Below are 27,903 nucleotides of genomic sequence, written 5' to 3' on the forward strand. Positions count from 1 at the left end.
AACAGAGTATGGCTAACACAGAACAGAAATAATAGTAAGAAAATCTGGGTAAGAAAAGACCAAAATGTTGCATATACCTCCAAAACAAACAAAGAGCAAGATATATGGTACTTTGACAGCGGATGTTCAAGGCATATGACTGGAAATTCAAAAAATCTTGAGAACATCCAGTACAAAAATGAAGGGCATGTCACTTTTGGAGACGGTGGAAAAGGACAAATTATTGCAAATGGTACCTTGAATGTCCATGGGCTGCCTAAGTTGTCAAAAGTCCTTTTAGTACAAAGCCTAAAAGCAAATCTAATCAGCATAAGTCAGCTTTGTGAAGATGAACTCAAAGTAGAGTTCTCTAGAGACAGTTGCAATGTGTTTAATCAGAATCATGATTGCGTCATGATGGGAAAAAGGTCTACAAACAAATGCTACACATGGGATAGTGATCTATCCGGTTTACAGACAACCATCAGTCAAACACAATTATGGCACCAACGTATGGGACACATAAATTTTCATGACCAAGGAGCATCCCCAGGCTATTCATCAAACAGTGTGATCATTGATGATGTAACTCCAACAATAACCACTGATGATGACAAAAGTCCAAGAGTTGTTGAAACAACTGTTCCAACACCTCTGACTAATGATATGTAGAATTGCAGAACAGAAATAGAGCCAAATGAAGAAAAGGATAAAAGTCATTCTACTCAGAAAAATCATCCTTTGGAAAATATCATGGGAGATCTCAATCAAACAATAAAGACTAGAGGAAAGAAACAAGATTTCCACAAAATAAAAGGAGTATACTGCCACACCTCCAAGTTTGATCCCAAAAAAAAAACATTGATGATGCCTTAAAACTGTAACAGATATACATGATTGGGGTATAAAGTTGAGCTATGACATATGTGAACAAAATATGAAGTTTGGATTGCACTTACAATGACTCCGAAATTCTGTCGAACAGTTGGGGCGCACCCAAATGCGAGAGGGGTTTGTATAAATGAATACAAGTACGAGACTGATTTCCAATCAAAACCCGTTACTGTCCGGTTATTATAATAATCTCCATGGAAGCCAATGACATGAGTCTTCGGGTGACTTCATTTTCTTGCTACCACAACAACCCAGAAGAGAGCCTGGTGCGAAGGATCACCGGAAAATCAAGAAAAGAAGACGGGGAAATCAGCATCTTCGATGTATCTACCATGGATGAACACGTCAGAACGGCTCCTCCACCGTTTGATGACGGCAGTTACGGCGGATACGCGCCACCGTGCCAATCAGCCGGGGGATTTCCGGGAGAGTACGATGAAGTGACAGTTGAGCACTCTCCTCAATCCGTCCACAGTCCCGATCCCTATGGATTCGGGTCGGATCCGCACCCAACTTTCGGATCCTCTACCGTTCCGGTTTCAAACGGCAATGGAAATCCATATGATCTCGGAGAAGATTCCACCGGAATATTCATCTCTGATGGCCCGGTGCTTCCTCCTCCAAATGAAATGCATGAGGCGGGCTTTGCCCTACGTGAATGGCGAAGTTTGATTTACAGATCCAAAACTTTAATTTGTTGGTCCGACTTGAGCTTTTAAAGAAGCTGGGGAATCAAGAGAAGTTCCATAAAGAAGCTGATAAACAGTATTGGAAAGCCATAGCTGAACTGATTCCTAACGAGGTGCTCTAAACAGCTGATTTATGTACGACTAATTTTGAGATACAATCAATAGGCATCTGAGATTTCGTTGCTGTCGGATGGATTTTTGTTGTTTCCACAGAGAATATTCAGGCAATAAAAATGGGCTTCAACCATGTAATGGGTCACCGGCTTCAGCCTTGGCCCATTGTTTTTCAGTACAAATCTTCACACAATTCCCAATTTGTGGAAAGCTTGATTCCAAAATGATCATTTGATGACAAATGGACAAAATTATTAGGTCTCTTCTTTGAACCGACCAATGCCTAATAGTCTGTGAAATATATATAAATGATGTTCCCAATGGTTATATATATATATATATATATATATATATATATATATATATATATATATATATATATATATATATAAAATGGGTTGCATTTTTTCTGCCTCTTTAAGAGATTGGGTATGTCTTAGGGCCCATATAAGATCCAAAACCACTTGAACTTATCTATGATCAAATCCTCAACTTTTGTGACTGTGTGGACCTACTTTACCACACATTGGTAAAATGTACAGAGACAGTGAAGAATTCTCTTCACTCATACATTCAAATACAAGTTTCAAAGTTTTTTTTTTTTTCAAGAATTCCAGGAATCAAGTTTAGGGAGAGAAGAATCAACTAAGGGGGAGAAGAATAGGAAATCAAGCCACTATGAGATCAAGATTTTTGCCAAAAATTTGACAAAGGGGGAGATTGTTGACTCAAAGTGTTTTGTCAAAGTTATGTGCAAAAGGAATTCCAGATCTATAAAGGAATACCAAGCCTAAGAGGAGTAGTTATTGAAGAGTACTAGTTCTAAAAGGAAGTGTTATTGAAGTTTTTAGTTCTAGTCTGATTAGGAATAGCTTTATTATTCACGAATCTGTTAGGAATACCTACTATAAATAGGGGTTGTCCTTTCTTGTAGAATTCAAGCATTCAACATTAATCTTGTGAGGTACGAGAGTCTTTGAGAATAGGATACTAAATTCCCCTAGAAAGTAGTACATGTGTTTAGGTTTCAATAGTTTGGTAGGAAAGATCATTCTATTGTGTAATTTCAGGTTCCAAACAGTGTACTTTAAATATTGAGCTTTTAGTGGATTTAGGCAAGTTCTCAAATTGAGAAGTGCCTCGCAGATTAGGGTTGTTTGCCCGAACTGCGTTACAAATTATTTGTGTTACAACTTCAGTTTTGGTGCTGCGCTTTACAAATTTTCAATAATAATAATAATAATTATTATTTTAAAAAAATATAAATATATAAAAATATAATTAAGCCAATCGTCTTAACTACTTGAGGGATTTATTGACAAAAAGAATATTCAAATCACACAACAATTTGAAGTGGGAAACTATCTCGCAATATCCTGTTTGGCAATCAACAGTTAACTTTTCAATATTAGTATATATTTAATATTTTATGCCCTAATTTTATTTGCTCTCTCTTATGTCCCGTATTTGGTTTCAACCATACCTATACAATTATTTTATTGACAATTATAATCAATATTGATTATATTATCTTGCATTTGTAAATTTAGAATTACCTATTTAAATACGCAAATTTAACATTCAATTATCTGAACAATTTCAATATAATCTTGTCTTGATATACTTTAAAGTGCTTATTTAAAAAAAAATAAAATATTGAGCATTATCCCAATCGCGTAAAAAACTAGTAGTATATATAAACGTGAAATTACGAAATTGGATGACGGTAATTGGGTAGTTTGGGGTTGGTTGGCGGGACCTCTCAGCGTAGAATTTGATGTGAAAGTAGTTGATGATGTGTAGTGTAGTGCAGTCCACTGGCCACTAGGCTGGTGTTTGGTAGGGATTGGATACTATAAAGAAGAAGTGTGGCTTAAGCTTTGGTTGTCGAACTGAACTGAACTGATCTGAAGTTGAGTGAGAATTGAGAAATGAAGGTGATCGAGTGTCGAGGAGGGCAGTTGCAATGGCACTACTGGCGACGTGGTTTTCTCCTTCCCAAGACCGATCGAGGATGGTGTGGACAACTTGTTGGAGCGGATGGATCGAATGGTGGTTCATAACCCTACCTTCTGCGATCTCACCCTCCCTCGACATCGCCAACCGGATGGCCATGATGCACCTCACCTGCACTAACATGCCCGTCCACAAGATCGACCATCCAGAACAACTTCGTCCAGGTCGACAATGGCTTCTCCTGCATGCGCTTTAGATCTCGTCGGTGCTCTTTACTCTATCTGCATATATGCATACAATGTGTTTGACTCTTTGTCTCTCTATTCTTATTTTTCCTCATTCCTCATTCCAAGCACATTCGTGACAAATACTTCGGAATTACTCCCGGTATGCCAAACAAACAAATCTCTTCTTAATTAGAGAGTTGATAATTGTAGAAGTTGATAAATTAGTTGTTAGTGATAATTGATTGGTATAATTTTTTTTTTTTTCAAAAAGTTAGCTTTTTGAATTTTAACATTTTAAAGTATAAAAGTTAAATAACCAAACACTTATATTGATTTTTAAAAATTAATTTTTAAACCAAGTCAAACAATTTATAGTGGTACTAAGTATGGTCAGTATAACGCTCTGCTCCGATTCAATTCAGTATTGGAAATACTTGTTCTTCACCTTCATTTTGCTCTTCTTCTTCCCAACAGAGGCACACGTTGATGTTATCTCTCCTACTGGAGAGGCCTACCAGAATGACCTTGCCTACCTCAAGAGAAAGGTTTTGCTTATCTATCTCCTCACTCATTTCTTGCATTCCTAACTACCAATCTAGACTCTATAAGGTTGATGCCGGAGCAGACCTCATTATTACTCAGCTCTTCTATGCCACTCATATCTTCCTCAAATTTGTGAACGAAATTGGGATAAAATGCCCCATTGTTCCCGGTATTATGCCCATCAACAATTACAAGGGCTTCTTGCGTATCCTGGATTCTGCAAAACCAAGGTATTGATGCCATACACTTTTTAGTGCCCAGGTATTAGAAGATTGCATACTTTCTTTTACAAGTTTTGATGATAATCATGTCAATGAACTTCCCCCAGTTGTGGGCAGCATCTGATATTTATTGCCAATCGTCCAAAAAGCTACATAACCAGAACCATAGGCTGGGATGAATATCCACATGGCCGATGGGGTGATTCTCGCAATGCATCATATGGAGCACCCACCGACCATCAGGTGAAAATGAACTCTTATGTTCAGTCATTTAGTGATATCTGGTCTGTTTTTACTTCTCGTTGGACCTATATTTCAAATGAGATGGCATATAAGTTGGCTGAAATTATGGAATTTCATAGTTTGCATATATCACAAAAGAGAGTGAAAAATTATTCAAAGCAAATCTAATAAATTGTATGAGCAGCCAACAAGACTTGTCCATAACAAATACAATTTCATCATATGAAGGGAATCCCTCTGGCTTCCATGAATGGGCTTGTCATGTTTACACTTTGGTTTGGATTGGACATTTGGCAGCATTCATAAATGTCAATGCCTCACCCTATCCCATGGATATATCTAATCTCATTGCTCTTGGGTGATATGCTACAGATCAAGGAAAATTTTGCACCCCATGGGTGGAAATGTTGACAATTCCTCAAAGTATACCCTGAAAGGGCAAAAAGAAAAAGTTCTAAACAGCCAAAATGGAGCCTAAGGGCAGTCTTTTGGATAAGATCCTTTGATATTCATTCACTGTTTATATGGTTTAGTGTTCTTTCATTAACACTGAGTCACAAGCATGTATTCACCTTTATAATGTTACTGTGTTTTTCTTGAAACGAGTGGTATGGGGACTACGGTTACTCCTACACAATGGAATGCCCAGTTCTCCCTGCCTCTCAAGCCCTTTGCTTGAGTTTATTTCAATTATGTAATTTGGATTTATTTATTATTCAGTGATATAGTAACTCTTTTAATAGTTCATGCGACCACGTACACGTGATACGAAGCTTCATGAAGAATGGGTGGTTCCTTTGAATAACATTGACGACATTTGCGAGGTATGCTTTTCAGATGGAATTTGCCTTAACCTGACAGTTTATATGTTTTTGGCTTCCCATTTAATTTTGGTGCTTATGAAATTATAGCAAGTCAGATATTTTCCAAATATGCTCTTGGAAAGTTGAGAAGCAATCCGTGGTCTGAATTGGATGGGCTTCAGCCAGAAACACAAATCATTAATGAACAGTTGGGAACTGTTAACCTGAGAGGGTTCCTTACCATCAACAGCCAACCAGCAGTTAATGGACAAAAATCGGACTCCCCTATTGTTGGTAAGAGTGATCACTTTTAGCTTTTCTTTATTAGACTAAATTACTCCAAGCCTCCAAGAGTGCTTAGCTTTGCATGGAAAGATACATGGTTTTGTAGTGAAACCGAGAAATGGTTTTATGTATCCATAGGACTTGGTTAAAATAATACTCCGTATAACTAAAAGGTATGCCTTATTGTCTTCAGTAGTGTCTTATAAAACCTTTTGTTCTATGATATGTTGGGGTCAAGTATAGGTTCGGGCTTAACACAGGATCTAAAAGATTGGGATCACCATGGTACCTGAGAATCAAGTGAACAACCTCATAAATTACTTGACTAGACTAGAGTAAGAAGGGCAAGGGCTCAAGGAAATGACAATAAGACTGCATTGGAAATTTGGATTCCAGCCTAATGAGGTAGGGATCAGGTAGAGCATCGAGCAGAATGGATCAGTTGGTGTTTAAGATTACTTTAAATATTTCTACAACTTCAAAGCTGGAAAATGAGAGTAATTGTTATATTTTTGATCGTGGTCGTGAAGGGAGCAGAATGGATCAGTTGGTGCCTTGGGATTACTTAAATATTTCTACAACTTTATGGCTGGAAAGTGAGTAATAATTTTATGTTAAATTGTGGATACAAAGGGAGCAAGGGGATAAGTTGGTTTCTTCTCTTTCCAGTGGTTTATGCTTGTGGCCAATTTGTGAAACATCTTTTGCTCATTTTTTATTTTAAAAAATGTTTGTCTAAAAAAAAAAAAAAAAAAAAAAAAAAAAAAAAAAAGAAACCATGTTGTGCTGAGTTTGGTTTTGGTTCAAGAAGCAGCAAAACTGACCTGGGTTTGGTTACTAATTTCCCTTTTTAGGAGATTCACTTTACTTTCTCAGTTGTTCCCATTTACACACAGTGACTCAGTGGGTGCATTAGAAGTTTTGTAGATTCTCCCCATCGTGAACCCCTAAGAGGCTAAGAAAAATTGTAAAGATGATTGCAAGATGGGGTGTGTAAAAGGTTAATTGGATTGTTTTGACTAGATCAGAGTAACTTCCATTTGCAGGATGGGGTGGACCTGGCGGATATGTGTATCAGAAGGCATATTTGGAGTTTTTGTGCTCAGGACAGAAGTTGAATGCTCTAGTTGAGAAATGCAAAGCCTTCCCCTCTCTTACATATCTGGGAGTAAATAAAGAAGGAACTTTGATTTCAAATGTCAATCAAACTGATGTTAATGCTGTAACATGGGGGGTCTTCCCAGTTCCCAGCAAAAGAGATAATTCAACCAACAGTTGTAGATCCCGCTAGCTTCATGATATTGAAAGATGAGGCTTTTGAATTCTGGACAAAGGGCTGGGCGCAATTATACCCCGAGACTGATCCATCTAGGAAAGTACTTGAACAAGTATGTCTCTTCATCTATGTTCATCAATCTCATATTTACTATCAATCTGGAAAATAATAATATGTGTTCTTCATATTGTTTATCCGTCCTTGCAGGTCCAGAACACACACTTCTTGGTCAGTTTGGTCGATAATGATTACATCAATGGCGATTTGTTTGCAATCTTTAAGGATATCTGAAATGAGTAGCAATCTAGTATTGAATGAAAAGAATTATATGAGATTACATTCTCAGGTCTATAATGTATTATGAATTTTAGGCCCAACTTTATTTCTTTATCTACAATTTGTTTATCTTTCCATACAGAAAGAAAGATAGTATAAGATAAATTTTCTCAATTATCACTAGGACTACTTCTTATGTGTCCTAAATCCGCCACTAAATTGTAAGTCGTAATAGGTAGCTCAAACGCCAAGAGCTTGTTTAATATTTCTTTCAAAATTTAAGATTTTAAAAAAAAAAAAAAAAAAAAAAACAGACAATAAATCTTCTAACTACTACTATTACAACTATTTATCTTTCTTTCTGGGGAAAATGGCACTTTTTCCCCCTATGTTATATGCTTATAGCACTTTTTTCCCCTGAGTTATTCATGCATCCACATTTGCCCCCTCAATTATTATAAAAGTGGCAGTTTTTCTCCCTGATAATATTAAATAGACATTTTTACCCTTAAAATACATATTTTATTTATTTCTCTTGTTCAACAAATTATTGTTTATACGTAGGGATGGCCACGGTTCGGTTCGAACTGAACCGAACACTATAGCAATCAAATAAAAAAAAATTCGGTTATGATTCATAACATAACCCAATATTTGGGTTTCCGTTTATTAAAATTGTGAAGTGGAAAAAATAGATTCTGAACCGTGAACCAGAGGTTCAAATCGGAACAAATACTAGCAATAGCTTAAAATTAGAATTATAATATTTGCAAATAGTGTATATTTTTTTCACATTTATATTGACTCTCACATATAAGTATATATAATCGCGATTTGGTTTTTATTTTGAATCATTGTTTCACAATTTCGGATCCAATTTGAACTGTTGGTTCAAACATTATTTTAAAATTTTATTTTTTTATTTTTAAAGTATTCTAAATTCAACAATTAATGTATTTTATTTTTTCAAATTGTGGTTATAATTTGTTGGAGAAGTAAAATAAATGAAATATTTATTTTAAGGGTAAATATGTCCATTTAATATATCAGGGGGGGAAATTGCCACTTAAATAATATAGGGGGAAAAAGTGCTATAAGTATATAACACAGGGGGAAAAAGTGCCATTTTCCCTTCTTTCTTTCTTTTTTTTTTTTTTTTTTTTTTTTTTTTTTTTTTTTTTTTTTTTTTTTTTTTTGTGTGTGTGTGTGTGTGTGTAATAGAAGAAACTAAGGGGTGTAAATACTTTACTAGGCATTACGAGTTGCAAGTAATTCTACGTTCGTATGAGAAGACGGGTTCTTATTTGATCCCGATTATATATAGAGGAAAAAGTTCAAATGCGGCGAGACCCTCCCGTGTGGTCGTGCATCGGTTTTCAGAATACACCAACAGTGTTAGCAATATGCACCAACAGTGTAAGGGAAACACACAACAATAAAATGTAAAAATACACCAAAAAACACACAATACATTCAAAAAAAATACACCATATACCTCCCTCCCACTAATGGTGTATTTCTGAACACTAGTGGTGCTTTTAGTCATATCTATGTTGTTGGTGATGCGTACTTAATTTGTGTGTGTTTTTGTAGTGCATTTCGTAACGTTGATGATGTATATTTTGCTTAACTATTAGTGTATTCTGAAAACCGCCACACGACCGAACAGGAGGATTTCGCCGCACCGGAAATTGGATATATATATATATATATATATATATATATATATATATATATATATTAATGTTTCATATTTAATACATAGAGAATGACTTTTTGATTAAAACAATTCTTCTTTCATTTATTATTTTATTATTCAATAATATGAGAGAGAAATGGTAATGAGTTTTATAATTACTTAAAAGTTTGAATTCAATAAAAGGATATCAAAAACATGCAAACAAACATGGTATTGTGTATGTTTTTTTTTAGTACTACTGAGTGACTCTGTTACAATGCAATATTTGTATTGAGACTCAAATCCACAACCTTTCATATGGCGTATTGTGTATGTTTTGACTTCAAATAAAAATGCAAAATTTATTAAATCAATTTGTCCATCTCAACAATAAGTTAATATTTACATTATTATTCTTAAATTTAATGTTTATTTAATGAATATTTAGTTGAACGATGAAATATGGAACAAAATTAAGAATCAAAGGACTATTTATAATTATATTAAGAGTCGAAAACAAAAATTAATAAAAATTAATAATTAAAAAATCATTTATGTTCCAATTAAAAATCAAATAATAAAAATTGATAAAGGTAAGAACCATTGCAACTTTGTAGTGGTGCGTCATGGTGGCGCAAGAGTACATTCTCTTAGAAACATCCGCTATGCTGCCGGATTTTGCGGAGGAAGAGATTGATAGCCCGCTGATAGCCTGCGTCTGACTTCTACTGGTAGATCTGGCGCCTATAAGGGGATTCTGCACCTTCATTTCAGCATCCCTCTTATTTTTATTTTATTATATTCTTTCATTCTTTAGGCCTATCCTGTTAGGGCTTAGGTCCATCCCTTATTTAAGTTTCTTTAGATTAGTATAGGCCGAATGGACTGAGTATGATTTATGATCACTTTTGAGCCATCATTTATAAGACCTTTTGGCTCTGTTTGGCAGAGCTTATTTAGGAGCTTATAGCTTATTTTAAGCTACTAATAAGCTATAAGTTCTGTTTGGTAATGTTCTAAAATAAGAGCTTATTTTGGAACGCTACCTAGCGTTCCAAAATAAGCTCATAGCTTCCTAACTTTTTTTTTTCCATCTTTATCCTCATTATTTCAAATAAATGACATAATTTACCCTTCCCAATTAAAATCCTTTTCTCTCCTCCTTTATCCGCAACTTTCACCGCAAATATTATTATTATTATTAGATTTGCAACAATATTGCTACTTCATTATGAGATGCTAGATCATGATTATGCTAATCGTTTTATTTCAAAATGTTAATTTTTTTTAATAAAGTTTTGAAATCTATATATCTATATCTATATCTATCTATATACATATAAAAGTAAAATCCTCCTTCCTAAATTTTACCCCCAAAACTTAGGGGCATTTATGTAATATTCTAATTTTTTAATTTAATTAATTATTGAAATATAGAAATTATTATATATTATATATTATTCATTTATGTAAATTAGGTAAATATATTCTTCAAATATAAATTAGGTATCTATATATAATTTTTTGGTAAGCAAATGTAAAATGGTAACCCTAATTTTAATTGGTAATTGGTAATATAATAAAAATTATAATTGTTACCCTTAATCATATCTAAAAACCTATATATACATCATATTTTCTTCAATACAAACAGTACCAAGTTACAAAGAACGAAAGGGAATATTCTCTGCAACTGCATAGCAATGGTGTAGAGAACAGTGAGCTTCGAGAAGATGATGAACAAAACCCATATTCTCTGCGTTAGGTATCTATATATATGTTCAATATATATTTCGTTAAACATTTCTTTTAAATTTCAAGAGACATATTTCTTCCATTAAAATGTCTCCTGATCCCTAACACATTTCTTTCATTTCATTCATAGCCATTGAGATCAAGAGACATTCATAGCCAAAGAATAAAAAAATCATACCATTGGTGAAATTTAAAATATATCTACATATATTATATAAACTATGAATATATTGATCATATATATAAGCTAATCCAGAGAGTAAGTTCGTTAAACATCAATATTGAGTTTAATATTGTTTCTTTCAATTTTTACTGTTTTTTAAGACCTCATAAATTATATGAGATACATAAATAGTCTATAACATCTATCTTTATAATAATTTTGATGAAAATAGCCCAAAACATATATGTTTATCTCATGATTTTCAGTACCATCAACCTTTTGTGCATAAGGTTTGTGCTTGAGGGCAAGTAATGCACTTTTCACTTCATCTTCTTCATCATCAATCTGAACGAGTTTGTTCAACCCATTAAAAGGTATTTCTCTAATACCTTATCTCAATCCATTAAAAGTTATTTATTATTGAACTCTGGCAGGATTAAATAATGCACGATTCATAGTGATAGAAAAAAAAAACTGACCATTTGATTATTAGTGGACTCTAAGCAACTAGATCTAGAGGTTCATTTGCATGAGATGAGAGGGACATCATTGAATGAGTTTGGACTATTAATTAATATTTCTTTTTTATGATGTGACGGCCCTTTTAACACCAATAGGAGTAACACAAGGATTTGGAGCCATGGCAATGTGTTGAGGATCTCCTTGACAAAAGCCTAAAGCAGCAACATATGAATATAATTGAGATTTAATTATTTTTTATTTGATAAAGATTATTCTCTAACCAAACAATTGGTAATATTTATGATTTATTGAACCAACCTTCATATTTTTGGTCAAATGAGTACACATGTTGGAATATATGTTCATTGCACGGAATCTTAATATTAATTGAGTTGTCAAATCGTATATTGCATAAGAATTATTTTACCATAATATGAATTTTAACCAACTTAATAAATCTAAATATTAACAAGTATGTATGGTAATCTTATGTATGTTAATATTATTTCATATGGACGTAATACCATAATATGATTTATAACCAATTTAGAAATCTATATTGATAACCAATTCAAGTATGTATATATGGTAATCGTATGCATGGTATTAAAAATAATAATTACGTATGATATTATGTATAGTAATATTAGGTATGGTATTATGTAATACGTAGTATTAATTAAGTTGTACATTTATTCTTTTCATATTCTCATATGGACATAAATTCATAATATGGTATATAACCAATAACCAAAATGTTATATATATATATATATATATATATATATATATATATATATATATATATATATATATATAAAATTTTTCGCAACTTATTATAAAATAATTCAATAAAAATTTTATATAAGTAAATAATTCGTAATATTTATCTTAAGTATAATTTATCAATTTAATCAATTGATAATGATTATTTTCTAACCAAACAATTGATAATATTTACGATTTATTGAACCAATCCATATATGTTTGTTTTCCATCCAGACTAATTTTAATGGTCAAATTAATAATAAATTTTATTAGTTATTAATTAGCATAATATTAATTTATTATGCATAATTATTTTATAAAAATAAATTACTGTTTAAATGAGTGCACAAGATGAAATACATGTTCATTGCACGGGATCTTAATATTAATTGAGTTGCCAAATCATATATTGCATAAGAATTATTCTTACCTTACTATTTACAATTACAAATTTATTCCAAAATTCTGAAAATTAAATAAGTTAGAAATCTAATTTTAAGTATGTACTTCCGTTTTTTTCATTTTTAATTTATACAACTAATTTATTAATTTATATACACAATTTTTTACTGCTTATAATAAAATGATTCACTAAATTTTTCCAGTAAGCAATTTCTCTAAACAAATAATCCGTAATATTCACTGATATAATTTACACAATTTAATCATTTTTTATTTTTATAATTTCTAATTTAATAAATTATATACATACATACATACATACATATATATATATATATATATATATATATATATATATATATATATATATATATATATATATATATATATATATATATAGAAAAAATCCTTAATTCACAAAAAATAGAAAAAGAAACGAAATTCACTAATTAATTAATACTAACAATAATCAGTAAAAAAAAGGATCTTTAATTCACTAAAAATGAAAATATAAACGGAATTTACTATTTATGACTAATAATAATTGATAAAATAGGAAAGTAAAAAATGAGTCTTAATTCAATGAAAATAGAAAAAAAAAAAAAGAAATGGAAGGGTGTGGAAAAAAAAAGAAGAAGGTCATAATAAGAATAACATTAAAAAAAAAAATTCTACCAAAAATTAAAATAATAAAAAAAGTTTCTTAATTCACGAGAAATAGAAAATGAAACGGAATTTACTGATTAATTAATTAATTAATATTAATTAATACTAATAATAATCAGTAAAAATTAGCAGTAAAATATGAAAAAAAAAAACAAAGATCCTTATTTCACTAAAAATGAAAAAATAAACGAAATTTACTGATTAATACTAATAATAATCAGTAAAATTGAAAATAAAAAATGATTCTTAATTCATTGAAAAAAAAGGAAATGAAAGATTGTTATAAAAAAAAAAAGGTCATAATAAGAATAACATTAAAAATAAATAAATCCTACCAGAAAATTTGAAAAAAAAAAAAGAAGATCCATAATTTACGAAAAATAGAAAAGAACTTGAGGTTGCCATCCCTAGTGGGAAGGAGAAAGAAGGCCATACTGGGGTTTCTAAAGGATCGTATACTCACCAGGGTTCGTTCTTGGAATGCCAAGTTCCTGTCAAAAGCTGGGAGGGAGGTTCTATTGAAAAATGTTTTGCAGGCAATGCCGGCATATGCTATGATGGTGTTTCTGCTCCCCTTGGGCCTTTGTCGGGAAATTGAGGTAATTATGAATCAGTACTGGTGGACTGGTGATGTGGGAAATGGCCGTGGAATACGATGGCGTTCATGGGAGGGTTTGTCAAGGCCTAAAGCGTGTGGTGGAATGGGTTTTAGACGCCTTCATGAGATGAATAAAGCTCTCATTGGAAAGCAGGCTTGGAGGTTGATTTCCAACCCCACAAGTCTAGTAGCACGTGTGTTTAAGTCACGCTATTATCCTGACTGTGACTTTTTTTGATGCCAGGGAGGGGAGCAATCTGTCATACATATGGCGGGGTATGTTAGCAGTTAAAGGCTGCTTGAAGGAGGGCTGTCGAAGGGTAATAGGCGATGGTAATGGGACTATAATAGGCAGGGATCTTTGGCTACCAGTGGATGATAATCCGTTTGTGGAAACGGAGTTGCATCAGACAATTTATCAAGCCCCGGTGTCCTCCCTGATGAATTTACATGGTACTGGTTGGGATGTGGATTGTGTTAAGGATATTTTTAATGCCCGTGATGCTAATTTAATTTTGAATATTCCTGTCAGTATTCGGAAGCCTCGTGATCAGTGATTTTGGCAATGGGAACAGAAAGGTGCGTATTCGGTTAAGTCATGCTATAAGCAGCTTACTTTGGTGGCTACAAGCGATCGCCCATGGGCAAGTATTTGGAGTTTGCATGTCCCTCCTAAGGTGAAGAGTTTTTGTTGGCAGTTAGCGTCCCTCTATCTTCCTACACGTGATATATTGTTGACTAAGAATGTATCATGCTTATTGAATTGTCATATGTGCAGACAAGTACAGGAGTCGGCCATGCACCTTTTTATCCAGTGTGGGGGGGCAGTCGGTTTTGGAACAAGCTGGAGATGTCGCATGTGAGTGCCTACGATGGTAATCATCTCGGTGACTGTTTTTTTGGGCTTTGGGCACATTAGATTTATTTTCGAAATCAAAGTTTGTTATGGCTTGTTGGGGTGTGTGGAGCAGTAGGAATGAGAGTGTGTGGAAGGGCATTGATTATGATTTGTGTACTATGATGCATAGGGCGTTGGTGTTTCTGGGTTGTTGGAGAAATGCGAACGAGAAGTTGTCAGCTGGGGATGCCCACTCAGGTACACATGCCGTGGCTACTTGGGTTAGGCCAGCACATGGAAGGCTAAAACTTAATACGGATGCTGCGCTAAATGTAGATGATAATGCTATGGGTTTCGGTTGGGTCTTGCGTGATGATGTTGGAAATTTTCTGGCTGCTAAGAACATAAAAATGCCCGGGTTGTGTGTGGTTAGGAAAGCAGAGGTGCTTTCTATTCGGGAGGCGTTGAGTTGGCTAAGGGGCACAGGTTTGGTACGGTAGATGTGGAAACAGATTGTCAGGTTGTTTTTAATGCAATTACTTCAGCTTCTTTTATTTCAGTTTTTGGTTATTTAGTGGATGATGTAAAGAATTTGGCATCTGAGATTGAAGATGTGAAATTCTGTCATGTTAAGCGATCTGCGAATTGTGTTGCCCACACTGTTGCTAGGGAGGCCTTTTCTGTGTCAGGTTGCGGTGAGTGGTTAGATGAGCCACCTGCCTTTCTTGTTAACATTCTTGATTCTGATTTAATGAATTAATCTTTCTTCTTCAAAAAAATGAATTCACTGAATAATTAATACTAATAATAATCAGTAAAATTAAAAATTAGCATTAAAATAGAAAAAGATCTTTAATTCACTAAAAATAGAAAAAGAAACGAAATTCACAGGCTCAATCTCATGACTTCCCACATGAGAGAGATCACTACATGCCATCTGAGCAGAAGGTGATTGGCAACAAAAACATTAGGTTAATTGAAAAAGGAAATGAATATTAATAATTGTTTGAAAATAATAAAAAAATTCATAATTGACTAAAATAGAAAAAAAAATGGTCAGATCATTGCATTTTAATTTTTCACAATAATATTATAACGTATAATAGATCAAATCACAAGTATATCATAAATCTTTCACAATTTTAAACAATAGAATGAAAATATTTCAATAATAATATTCTACACCATCAAGTAAAGGTAAATTAAAAATGAAAAAGAAATACTTCAATACTAATATTCTACATCATCCATAGTAAAGACATATTTTAAACAATAGTAAAGGTAAATTAAAAATGTAACGAAAATTAAAAATGAAATGGAAATATTTCAATAATAATATTCTAAATCATCAATTAAAAATGAAACGAAAATTGGGTAAAAATATGATTGCATTTGATATTTTAGTTCGCTAATTGATTAAATGACTAAAAATAAAAAAGAAATAATTGACTGAAAATGAATGTGATATTACTAATGGACTAAAAATATAAAAGGAAATGAATATTAATAATTGACTGCATATAAAAAATTATTCATAATTGACTAATATGAAAAAAATAAATGGTTAGATCATTGCATTTTAATTACAAATGGAAGGGAAACTAAAATTGAATGCCAATATTTCAATAATAATATTCTACATCATAAATAGTAAATGCATATTTTAAACAATAGTAAATGCATATTTTAAACAATAGTAAATGCAAATTACAAATGGAACATAAATATTTCAATAATAATATTATACATCATCAATTAAAAATGGACATAAATTAGGTAAAAATATCACTACATATGATATTCTAATTGACTAAAAATAAAAAAAAAAAGAATAATTGGATGAAAATGAATATGATATTACTAATTCATTTAAAATATAAAGGATCGCTAATTGACTAATATTATACCATTATATATTTTCACCGAGTCGCCCATCCTGATCGATTGAAGGTGTTAGCTCTAGACGATGATGGACAAGATTGCGTTGCTACTACCAATGCGGTCTACAGAGAGGTTTCAATAATGTGTAAATAAAATCGTTGATATTATGTTTTTTTTTTAAATGACAAAATTGCTATATATATAGACAAAAAAAAAATCTTCTATACAAATGAATTAAGATAGCAATTCATTCATATAACTGAGTTGCTAGAGAACAACACATTTGTCTAATTTATAAAAAAATACTAAACAATGATAAATAAAATCTCCAAAGTTACAGTATTGCATGCATACATCTCCACATTAGCTATTAATTTGAGCAATTATTTGCTTACATTCAAACAATGATAATATAAAAACACATAAATGATACAACCCGTATATTCATTTGCACTATATAATATTTGATGTTCTAATTTAAATAATTATATATGAATCCAAATATTCTTAATATATTACAACAAATCTATTCTTAATCTATTTTGTATTACGGGCGCAAATACTAGTTGACTTAAAAAAAAAAAAATAAAATAAAATAAAAAAACTCTCAAACCTTGGCGCAAAATGACTAGTCTATAAAGCCCAATGGTACATTGTTGGAACGCAAAGAAGAGCAGAGCGGGCGGCGGCGGCGGGTAAGGGAGTAATGAAGACTGAGATGAAGTTCGCGGTGAAGGCTTTGAGCAGCGGGAAAGCTCGCGTAGGAGTTTTACAGTTGGGTAGCTGCCCCTACTCTATTGAAACTCCAGCTCTTCTCCTCACCACTCGCAAGGGCCTGCCCGTTTTCATTCCTCCCGATCACCTCCCCTCTCTCCCTTCGCCGGATTCTCACCTCCTCCAGTTTAGTCCCCTTCACTTGTAAGTAACACCCTCTCTCTCTCTTTCTCTCTTTTTGCACGGCAGGTGTTTGCTGTTTTGCTTGTATTGAATAGTTTGTTATCTCCTTTTCCAGCTTAGGATGCGTCTCTAACAAAACCATATCCGACATTGGAGGACTACACCAGATGCTCGGTTTAAATGACCGCATATTCGCAGCCGTGCCCAGGGATTGTATTATTTCTATACCTGAGCACACAAGCACTAACAGGACCGGAGCATCTTTCGAAACTCCCTGTGGTCGTAGTTTGGTAATTTTCTTCCCGCTTTTCTGCAATGCAATAAATTAATCCGTACGGTTTCAGTTATTTGTATGTGACAGAATAAAATTCACTTTTTTTTTTTTTTTCCAGATAAAACCTGCTGCATACATGGAAATGATTTCTTCTATGATGCCAAATTTGTGGACCACTTTAGCTGATGAGGTGCCTGCTTGGGTGTCGGACAAGAGGAATAGAATATCCGTTGATCGAACTGTGAGATGGCTTGATGATTGTCTCACTTTAAACTTGGTAAAACTTTTTTTTTTTTTTTTTTTTTTTTTTTTTTTTTTGTAAATTATAAATATAACCTCTCTCAGTACATGTTTAATGTTTTCATGGAATGCATAAACTTTTTATCTTTAGCACAGAGAGCAGGATCTCCATTTGTCAGTTTACACAGTGACCTACTGTGACTTTTTGCCTGGTTTTAGGTTTTTTTTTCTATTACATTCAGCTTTTCTACTTCTTCTGAGTTCTGAATTGTTGTTTGCTCATCTTCTTAATTAGTAGTTCTACATCAGAATCGAAATCATGTTAGGCTAATTTATTTTATAATTCAAGTAAAGACTGTAAAAAAAGATGGTTCATTTGGTTATGTCCATATAAGGAAACTCCGTGATTCATTATTGACATGCAAGCTCTAAATTACAATATCCACATAGTAAATCTCATTTATGGAATGAGTTAGTAGGTTGTTTTCCCTTCAACTTATGATACCTTATGAACTATCAAAAACATCAAGTGTTTTATAACTGGTGAGGTATAGACAGGTGCAACTGCTTTTGGATCTATTGTTGGAGGCTCTAGCATTGAAGAAAGACGGCGTTGTGCTCAAGAAGTAGCTAAGCGAAATGTATCGGGTATTTATGTTCTATATTCTTGTTTTTTAGGGTCACAGCTAGATTTTGTAACTCACTTTTTTCGGTATGCTGTATTATTAAAGTCAATGTTCTCTGTTTTTGTGTTCAAATGTTTTTACAGTTGGTATCATATGGCCTTCTTGTCTTATGACCTCTTTACTAATCTTGACTGAAGGAGATGGGAGATCTACTTTACTCCTTTCATTCCGTTTCAAATAAAGCATGTATGGCAATGAAGTCATTACTGTTTGTCATTTGACGATCTCACCATCCAAACTGAAGCAAAAATAATACTGGTTTCTATCTATTTACGACACTCATAGTTTTGTAATCATATAATTAATATTCTTACATATGATGCAGGCTATTGGATTGGTGGCTTTGGATTAGGAGAGAGTATGGATGAACGCACTGCTCTTCTTAGTGCTGTTACGGTATAGCTCCTTTTTGCTACTACTGCTCCTCATTCATTTCAGGATTGTGCCTATAAATTAGACTTGCTTTGGAAAGCTGACCCTCTATATTGTGGAAATCTAGTTAACATGCAATTTACTCTTAACTCCAAGAACCCTTTGACATCAAATGCATTGGATATGCTATGCTCAACTTGTAGGGTTTGTTTACCCTTTTAAAAATATTGGGCTGATTGATTAATATATTTGCTTGTGATAAGGAATTCCCTGCTTTCAGATTGGCTTACGACGTCTTATTGCAGGAATCTTTACCACAGGAAAAGCCACGGCAGATATGTGGGCTTGAACTTCCAGGTATTTAATACTTGCATTTCTATCACCAATTTCATTTGCAGTTCCTCTATACTCCACCCCTGATAACGTTGTTAGTTGGTATGCATCAACCAATCATAACATCACAATTTGTTTTAAAGAGATCCTGGGAGTCCAGGACTACTAGGTTTCAGGGTGTAGGCAAATGCCTTCAACACACACATGTATATTGATTTATTCTTAAAATATAATACCAATGTTGACATGTTTGCTAAATCTCAAATAGTCAAGTTCAAACTTCTCCAGCCTGTATGGCCGCCAGTATTATTTCAATTCTTGTAGATGCTGTTGTTAAATGGATAAATGTTTTCCTTCTTGCAGAAGAGGTCTTGCAGGGAGTTGCAGCAGGCATTGATCTATTTGATTCCTCGTATGTGCCAAATTTGAATTCATCATTTTCGTTTCCTCCTCCTGCTTTCTCTTGACATCAGAATTGCTTGGCAGTTACATCTATCATCTGACACTTGGCGGCTTTGCACTCACTTTCCCACTTGAGAGAAGTGAACGACATAAAACTGATTATCAGCCAAGTAGTAGTGATGAGACAAAGATCAACCTGAAAGCAACTATTTACAGGTAACTCTAGAAGATTTTGCATTAGTCTCACTTTACCTGACATTTTATGTATAGTGAAGGCAAAAAATTTGTATTGAACTTATACCTGACATAAGGTAAGTCTAAGAATTATATTGAGGATTGGATTTATGAGAATCAAGTGATAGCATTATGCTACAAGAAGGCAAAAGATGAATGAAGCTATTCCTTTATTAGGTACTCATGCTCTGTGGTTATATTTCCCAATTTAATGTATTGTTCTTACCTTGACATTGCAGGAAAGATACATCACCAATTGTTGACAGCTGTAACTGTTATACATGTCAAAATCATACAAAGGCATACATTAATCACCTGTTTAATGTTCATGAAATGCTGGCTCAGATTCTATTGGAAATGTATGAATATCTCTCTTCCTTTTAATTATTTGATGATTTGTGGTGATTTATTTTAAACCCAAGTTGAGCGAGCTTCATTTTCCAGACACAACACACACCATTATCTGGGATTCTTCCGCTGCATTAGAGAAGCAATTAAGGAAGGAAGCTTTGAGCAATACCGGGAGAAGTTCATCAGGAATAGGCTCAACCATCTTTTTGCCAGTGCATCAGCTTGAACAGGTTTCCTTGGAAATTGCAATTTTGGATAACATCTATTTTACTACTTAAGAGCTGAGTAAAACAAGAGAGAGAATTCCATTCCTTACAAGTAAAACTTTGCAGTTGTAAAATAAATATATAATTTTGTTTATTTACATTTGAGTAGCGAGAAACAAGGGGTGTTGTGTTGAAGCTCAAAAAAGATAAGATAGAATTTGAATTCTTAGAAAATTAATTAATTATTATATTCATATTCATATTCATACTTGTGTTCAATTTCCACTTACAGAACTCAACTCCGAGCGGGTGGTTTTATCTCTAAGAAAACATTCTACTACTGTACATCATGATAGTCTCCACCCAGCAGCTTTCTCACCATTGAACCCAACTACTAACTATTGTATTATTAAAATAAAATTCCTGAACCTCAAATACAACTTGTACTTACTACTACTCCATGCATGGTATGGGTATGGGGTGTAATTAATTTAATTTATGCATTTAGCAAAAATGTAGGAAGATTATGCTCTAAAATGCCCAGTAACTCTCTTCCTTGCCTAGCATCTTCAAGCGTGACTCCACTCAGCCTTTTGGCCGCCTCCACAAGCTGTCCTCTAAGCCTCTGTGATAGCAAGCAACCTCCTGCCTTGACACACTCCCTATACAGAGGCAGGTATGCTATTGCAATCCTGAGTGGAGATGGAAGATCCCTCAAACAGATTGGAGACTCACCCAAGTTCATAATCCGCACCAGATTCAGGTAATGCTCCTCACCTTGCCTCTTTCCTTCTATTGCTGCTGCTTCTGACCAATGCTCGTGAAGAAAAGACCTAAGCTCCGGAGCTACAGCCTCGTCCTCCGACCTAGCTATGCTGTCGGCAACAGCATAAGTAGCAGCAGGATCTCCAAGGAAGTCTGAACTAAGAAGAAAGGCTACCCCATCAAGAGACCCACTACTTCGCTCACCAGCCGCCTTGAGAATCTCAATGCTCAGGGCTGCAAGAGTATGTTGAGGGACATGTGGAAGGATATATTCCGCCACCTTGACCTGACTGCTGGATGTGGCGGCTGTGAGGGCCAGACACAGTTCCATGTCTCTGCATCCCCTCTTAACAAACCACTCAACAACCTGCATGCAACCCCTCTCTGCTGCTCTCATTAAAGGCCCCAAGAAAGCCATGGCATTCCCTTCTTCCACTAAACATTCCATGGTTCCTATTTTACAATAATGTGAAGCAAATCCTAACGCCAGGTCAACATCAACATCCAGGCTGTTCCTTTGAGCAATCTAAACAAGTAAATACGACACCAACATATCATGTAAGTACAAGGTCATAAGTTTGGGAAAATATCAATTAAATAGCACAGTTCAAAGCCAATGAAATAAATGACTAGAGATTAGAATGTTCTGTCTCTTCCCAGAAAAGAAATATCAAAGGATAGGAATAAATTAGAGAAACCACAGGAAATCTGCTCAAGAAATCCGACCAGTACTCAATTAAGGTATAATAAAGACAGATAATAAGATATGATTTGCAGTGATGTGTCAAGAGCTCAACATGCAAGGACCATGATTTTCTGCAACAGATTGGTACAGCCTGAAACTGTATAATTTCTCTTTTATCCCAATGATTTCTGCATGTACCTAGCATACACTGCTTTCTGGAGCTCAACTTCAAAATATAGAACAAGGTATAAAAACACTAATAACCTTTATATAACAAATCCCTCCACCCAAAGAAAAAGACAACTCCCTGCATCCCATTTTATCAGTCTGCTTTCCATATTCAGGCTGTCTCAAAATTAACAAATACTGCCTATTCACTTGTTTGTCTTTACACACAATTATATGCACATCATATGGGTGTGGGCAACCAATGAGTTTAACTCATGTAAAAAGGTATCCTACACGAATTTTCCTTAATAACTTTTGAGTCACCAAAAGATAGAGAGCACTAATGGACACAAGAAATAGGCTTAGCAGGGTAACAACACTTACCTGCAACAAAATGCGTACAAGCTCTGTGCTACCAAAACGTGAAGCTTCAAGAAAACACTGATTAACATTGTCAGCACCCCCCTCTACTAACATCCCCAATAACCCCTGGATACCACTTGCTGATATACCAGATGCCCAGCCAGGATCAAATGAGCTAGAGAAGAGAGTAAGGGGGAAACATGCTGCATCAAAAGCTTCTGTGAAGTCTTTTCCTGTAAGGTTGTTCCCAGCAAGGTCTAGGAAGGTCTTGAAAGCAGATAATTGCAACTCTATCTCAGCAGCTGAGTTATGACCTACCCTATCCCTGTTTCCTTGGCAACGCGAATGGAAACCTATACATTTAAGAGCCCATTCAGTGAATTTCTGAACCTTTGCACCAGCTTCTGCCTTCAAAACTTCATCTCCATTGCATTCTTGCAATCGTTCCTGCAACCTGTTGAGGATGAGCATACAAGTCCAGGTGAAAAACATATGACAACATTAAAAAAAATAAATAGAAAAGGGTAAGTACAGAGAACATTAGCATCAAAAGCTATTTTCAATAATAATAATAATAAAGCAGCTGGCATCTAATCCTAAAATTAACTCCACTGAACAGAATACAATTAACTTATCCACCACTTAATTGCACCAATAAATCTTAAAATTAACTCAATCGAAATAGGGCAATTCAATTTTGAAGAGGTGTAAAGAAAATGGACAATATTTTTTTACTAAACTTGACCAGAAATCAACATTTAAAAGAGTAGATATTATGAGAGCTATGTGCACTTCCTTTGTCAATTTTGCAAATACTTGGTGCTACTTCATATGACTAAAATGCCAGTTTCAATCATGTAAAACACGCTCAAATTAGTCCTTCAATTTCTCCTTTAGCCTTATAAAAACTCTTCTTCTGTCTCTCACGGCACAGTTGGGAAGAATTCCAATTCTTCTCAATTAAATGCCCGGTCTTTATCTCCTATGGCCCAAGATAGAAATACCCCTAACATTTAAATACCATGTCTTCACCCTCCATAGCCCAAGAATTTACTCATGTGCTTAATACCGAAGAATCATTTCCTTCGGTATCCTCTAATCCGTAAAGGGAAGGATGTTGTGGAGGGTGAAGACACGGGATTCCAATTCTTCTCAATTAAATGCCCGTTCTTTATCTCCTATGGCCCAAGATAGAAATACCCCTAACATAATTAGTACAGGCAGTCAGCCCATGTCTATTCAATTACATCCCCTGTATTCACCCTCCATAGCCCAAGAATTTACTCATGTGCTTAATACCAAAGCATCAATTCCTTCTGTATCCTCTAATCCGTAAAGGGAAGGATGTTGTGGAGGGTGAAGACACGGGATTCCAATTCTTCTCAATTAAATGCCCGTTCTTTATCTCCTATGGCCCAAGATAGAAATACCCCTAACATAATTAGTCAGGCAGTCAGCCCATGTCTATTCAATTACATCCCCTGTATTCACCCTCCATAGCCCAAGAATTTACTCATGTGCTTAATACCAAAGCATCAATTCCTTCTGTATCCTCTAATCCGTAAAGGGAAGGATGTTGTGGAGGGTGAAGACACGGGATTCCAATGCTTCTCAATTAAATGCCCATTCTTTATCTCCTATGGCCCAAGATAGAAATACCCCTAACATAATTAGTCAGGCAGTCAGCCCATGTCTGTTCAATTACATCCCCTGTCTTCACCCTCCATAGCCCAAGAATTTACTCATGTGCTTAATACCAAAGCATTAATTCCTTCGGTATCCTCTAATCCGTAAAGGGAAAGATGTTGTGGATGAGGATAAGGCTTCTAGCTCTCTTTTATCTGAGACGGGAGATAGGACCGGAGCCAAGCAGGCACTTTACGCAAGGCTCCGAGGAGGTATTTGGAGCAAGGGTTGTATGGGCTTCTTAGCCCACAAGTAATGTCTGATGATGCCAAGTGGGATTTTGAGGAGGCAGAGTATTCAGAGGATGATGGTTGGGTGGGGGATGTTAAGAGTGAGGGTGGTCTGCTGATGGAGGATGTTGATGTCCGTGTGAGGTCAGGCCGCACGAGTACTTTAACTTACCATTTACACTGAGTTGTTTTGACAGGTTTGTCCCTACCTTATTTTGAGGGTTTGGTCCATGTCTCCTCTTTCTTTGTATCAATTTCCATTTTCATAATAATAGTTCGGTTTCGTTTAAAAAATAATAATAATAATAATAATCATCATCATCATCATCATCATCATCATGTAAAACACAGACACATAGGGATATCAGGATACTACCTTTGTGCCATTACAGTTACAGTATCAGAAAGGCTCATCGTTCGACTTTGGCAAGCACAAACACAGGAAGCAAGGAATGAAGTCCTGAGGGCTGCGCGAGTAAAGTCATAAGCACCATTTGAAATAATCTTCTTAATTAACCCAGTAATACCACACAACTCCTCCTGTGTACTCAAAAACCAGATTGAATCCAGAGCAATGCATAATGCATCATTAAGAGTTTGTGGATCAGCCAAAAAAGTCAAACTCTCTGCATGTGTCCAATCATGGGAAGTCACAGCGTCCTGAAATGACCTCCCTAGCTCAATCCTGTCCTGTTTACTAAGCTTCTTCTCTTGCCCAGATTTCTCATTTTTACCAGGTTCAGGATCAGAATTAGCCTGTCTGAATTTATGTTTCTTAACCCCAGAAATGCAAGGTCCTCCTGGTCCTCTAAAATCTTTCCCCACATGCGGGGTTTGTCCTGAAAAAACCACATTGCCATTGCTTCCCTCACCATTCTCAGAGTCGGAAACAAAATTTTGGCCACTCATACCCGAGATTCCAGTTTCCACTTCCATTCCACAGCAGTGAGGCTCCCTCATATTATTATCCTCAGCAACCAAATTCAGGTCTTGATTCTCCACCAGGTATGTTCCCTTATCTTCTTCCATTTTGTATCGTCCAACCAAGCAAGCACCCAAAGCTAGGCAAAGACAAGAAGAATCACTTCTTCCAGATAGCAGCCTTAACCATATTAAAGGAAAAATATAGTCCCCTAAATCCCTTAAGAATCACAACTTTCATACAAACCCTTGAAAAGTTAACGGAAATCCACGGAGGATTTGAGATCAAACTGAAGCGTAAAAATGACCTGGATTCCTCAAAAAGAAGGGAATTGAAGGATCAAAGAAGAACAAAAATCCCAGCAGCAAGGGAAAAAGGGCTCAGATGAGAAGCACCACCACCGGAACCACCGGCATCTTCATCATCAGAACCCTAAGGAAGCCCCTTTCCGACTACCAAACAATCGAATCCACAGTTGAACCTAAAAAACAATAACAAAAAAACATCATCCAACCCATTAAACACAAGTAAAAACGAAGAATCGACTCTGGAGATTCAATAAACGTAAATCCAAAGCAAAGAAAATGAACAGAAAAAAAAAAACACAAATACGAAACGTACTAGGAAGAATACATGTTGAAATTTACCCGGAAGAAAACCCAACGAAAAATGTAACGAAGTAGAGAAAATAACAGAAAAAGCAGTGCAGAATATATGTGGAGAGAGATGAGAGAGAATCACCTTTCTGATTCATTGGTGAGAGAGAGAGGCTGTGGTTCTTCATTCCTTTGGATGGTTGAGTGTATACTATGCATTTACTCTCTCTCTCTCTCTCTAATTAATTTTAAAATATAAAATATTATTTTAGTAGTTTGGTAAGTTGATGTAAGAGGGAGAGAATCTGAACTGTGGACTGTGGAGTGTGCAGTCCCATTGCAATATTATATTGCATTATACAAAATATATAACCCAAAAAAAAAAAGCATACCAAAATACCAAGTGCACCTTCTTTTGTGCACATCATTATTCATTACACCTTCACTTTATATTTTCAATGTTTTATAAGTCACAAGAGAAATATTATGCCATTACTTAATTGTGATTTTTTCTTAAATTTATGTAGGTGTAAATTCACCAATCAGATATATCTCATAAACATGTTTGAGCCTCATGAGAAAGTAAATTGAATTATACACTTCTGCGCATAAAAAGTTTAATCCAAAACCATTATGTATATGGAAAAAATCGAATTTATACCGCCATATCGCTTAAGTCATCTTGAGGGACATGATTATATATATATATATATATATATATATATATATATATATATATATATATATATATATATATTGTGTGTGTGTGTGTGTTCATAATTTCTTTTCATATTGATAGGGTAAAATACGGTTGTATTATTATTCATGCGTATAAAGGTGAGTTACAAGGGTCGGCTAACCGGACAGGTCGTCTTTACTACACGCATAAGCTTAAGTGATGAAGCCCGATAGACGTGACAGTGGGTCAGAGGTTCCCAAGCGTTGAGACTATCGTTTAGGTAAACAAAAAAAAGTCCACCCTGACTGCATTAAATGCGGTATTTATAGGGGCTAAGGGAACAACCTCCGGTCCTTCGGCATGCTGGCCATGTGGCGGCCATGCATCGGGTGCATATTTGGTCTGATCGAAAGGGACCACGTGGTGATAGATTCCTGAACAACGTAAGATCAATCAATCTCTAGCAGCAAGCCGACAACGACCTAAAGGGGTCGGGAGAAAGCGATGCTCCGCTTAGGACGGTATATCCCTTGAGGGAGCTCGACGATCTCGCGTGATTGGAAAAGTCGACTAACTGACCCGGCGTTGACCGGTTTAGGCTCAACATAACCTGTACGTGCAGGACCGGTCAACACATTGATGCGAACCACTAAGAATAATCCCTATCACATATAGCATGTATTATTCCGTGTAAATCATGAAAAAAATTAAAAGTGAATGCATCTAAATTGTTGAATTTGTTATTTTTAATTTCCTGACTATTGTAGTATTTTCACTTTGGTCTCTAACTATGACATCTTTCACATTTAGTACATAACTTTAACTTTTTGTCACTTTTAATCCTTCAGATAAAAATAACTATTTGTTACATGTCTAGCATGCAACAAATTTTATGGTGATAAATGTCTTACTATTTGGTATCCCCGTTGCCTACCGCTTCATGCAACATGCATGAATTCTGTTTCCAATCACTAACTCATATAATAAAAACTTTATTTAAGAAGTAAATTTAACTAAGTTGGTCAGACAATTGACTTAGTAATTAGAAGATTTCGAATTTAACTCTCTGTGAGAATTGTCTATATGATAGGGTCATA

The 27,903-nt window shown here is 34.7% G+C and overlaps 2 protein-coding genes and 1 pseudogene across 4 annotated transcripts; 2 read left to right on the top strand and 1 right to left on the bottom strand.

Annotated features, from left to right (window-relative positions):
* The first annotated feature begins 4,230 nt into the window (after window positions 1-4,230).
* On the top strand, window positions 4,231-7,600 carry LOC109189626 (annotated as a pseudogene).
* A 9,764-nt stretch (window positions 7,601-17,364) lies between these two features.
* LOC109189750 (queuine tRNA-ribosyltransferase accessory subunit 2-like) lies at window positions 17,365-20,972 on the top strand. 2 transcript variants are annotated; one of them, XR_002055624.1, is made up of 11 exons: window positions 17,365-17,635; window positions 17,730-17,904; window positions 18,007-18,165; window positions 18,683-18,776; window positions 19,140-19,210; window positions 19,492-19,543; window positions 19,883-19,931; window positions 20,006-20,137; window positions 20,395-20,514; window positions 20,600-20,791; window positions 20,825-20,972. XR_002055624.1 is itself a non-coding variant. In XM_019340361.1 (10 exons), the coding sequence occupies exons 1-10, from the start codon at window positions 17,424-17,426 to the stop codon at window positions 20,730-20,732; spliced, it is 1,197 nt and encodes a 398-aa protein (XP_019195906.1). In that variant the 5' UTR covers window positions 17,365-17,423; the 3' UTR covers window positions 20,733-20,972. The 2 variants fall into 2 exon arrangements, 1 of the variants encoding a protein (XP_019195906.1); XM_019340361.1 differs by having other exon boundaries at window positions 20,600-20,972.
* On the bottom strand, window positions 20,939-26,379 carry LOC109189749 (ankyrin repeat protein SKIP35-like). Of its 2 annotated transcripts, none has more exons than XM_019340358.1 (4): window positions 26,273-26,379; window positions 24,986-26,012; window positions 22,715-23,147; window positions 20,939-22,003 (listed from the first exon to the last, which is right to left on the bottom strand). In XM_019340358.1, exons 2-4 carry the CDS (start codon window positions 25,636-25,638, stop codon window positions 21,209-21,211), a joined length of 1,881 nt encoding a protein of 626 aa, XP_019195903.1. In that variant the 5' UTR covers window positions 25,639-26,012; window positions 26,273-26,379; the 3' UTR covers window positions 20,939-21,208. The 2 variants fall into 2 exon arrangements, with proteins under 2 accessions (XP_019195903.1, XP_019195904.1); XM_019340359.1 differs by having other exon boundaries at window positions 26,179-26,357.
* Between the last annotated feature and the right edge of the window lie 1,524 nt (window positions 26,380-27,903).

This window comes from Ipomoea nil, unplaced genomic scaffold (genome assembly GCF_001879475.1).
Source record: "Ipomoea nil cultivar Tokyo-kokei standard unplaced genomic scaffold, Asagao_1.1 scaffold1562, whole genome shotgun sequence".
Taxonomy (NCBI): Eukaryota; Viridiplantae; Streptophyta; class Magnoliopsida; order Solanales; family Convolvulaceae; genus Ipomoea; species Ipomoea nil.

Excerpts from the sequence above, each read along its gene's own strand:
- LOC109189750 (XM_019340361.1), top strand. The coding sequence starts at position 17,424 with ATGAAGACTGAGATGAAGTTCGCGGTGAAGGCTTTGAGCAGCGGGAAA. Across the intron at positions 17,905-18,006 it reads CTCCCTGTGGTCGTAGTTTG|ATAAAACCTGCTGCATACAT; the intron begins GTAATTTTCTTC and ends TTTTTTTTCCAG. Across the intron at positions 20,515-20,599 it reads GCTCAGATTCTATTGGAAAT|ACACAACACACACCATTATC; the intron begins GTATGAATATCT and ends TTCATTTTCCAG.
- LOC109189749 (XM_019340358.1), bottom strand. The coding sequence starts at position 25,638 with ATGGAAGAAGATAAGGGAACATACCTGGTGGAGAATCAAGACCTGAAT. Across the intron at positions 23,148-24,985 it reads GTAACTGTAATGGCACAAAG|GTTGCAGGAACGATTGCAAG; the intron begins GTAGTATCCTGA and ends CATCCTCAACAG. Across the intron at positions 22,004-22,714 it reads TTGTACGCATTTTGTTGCAG|ATTGCTCAAAGGAACAGCCT; the intron begins GTAAGTGTTGTT and ends TTACTTGTTTAG.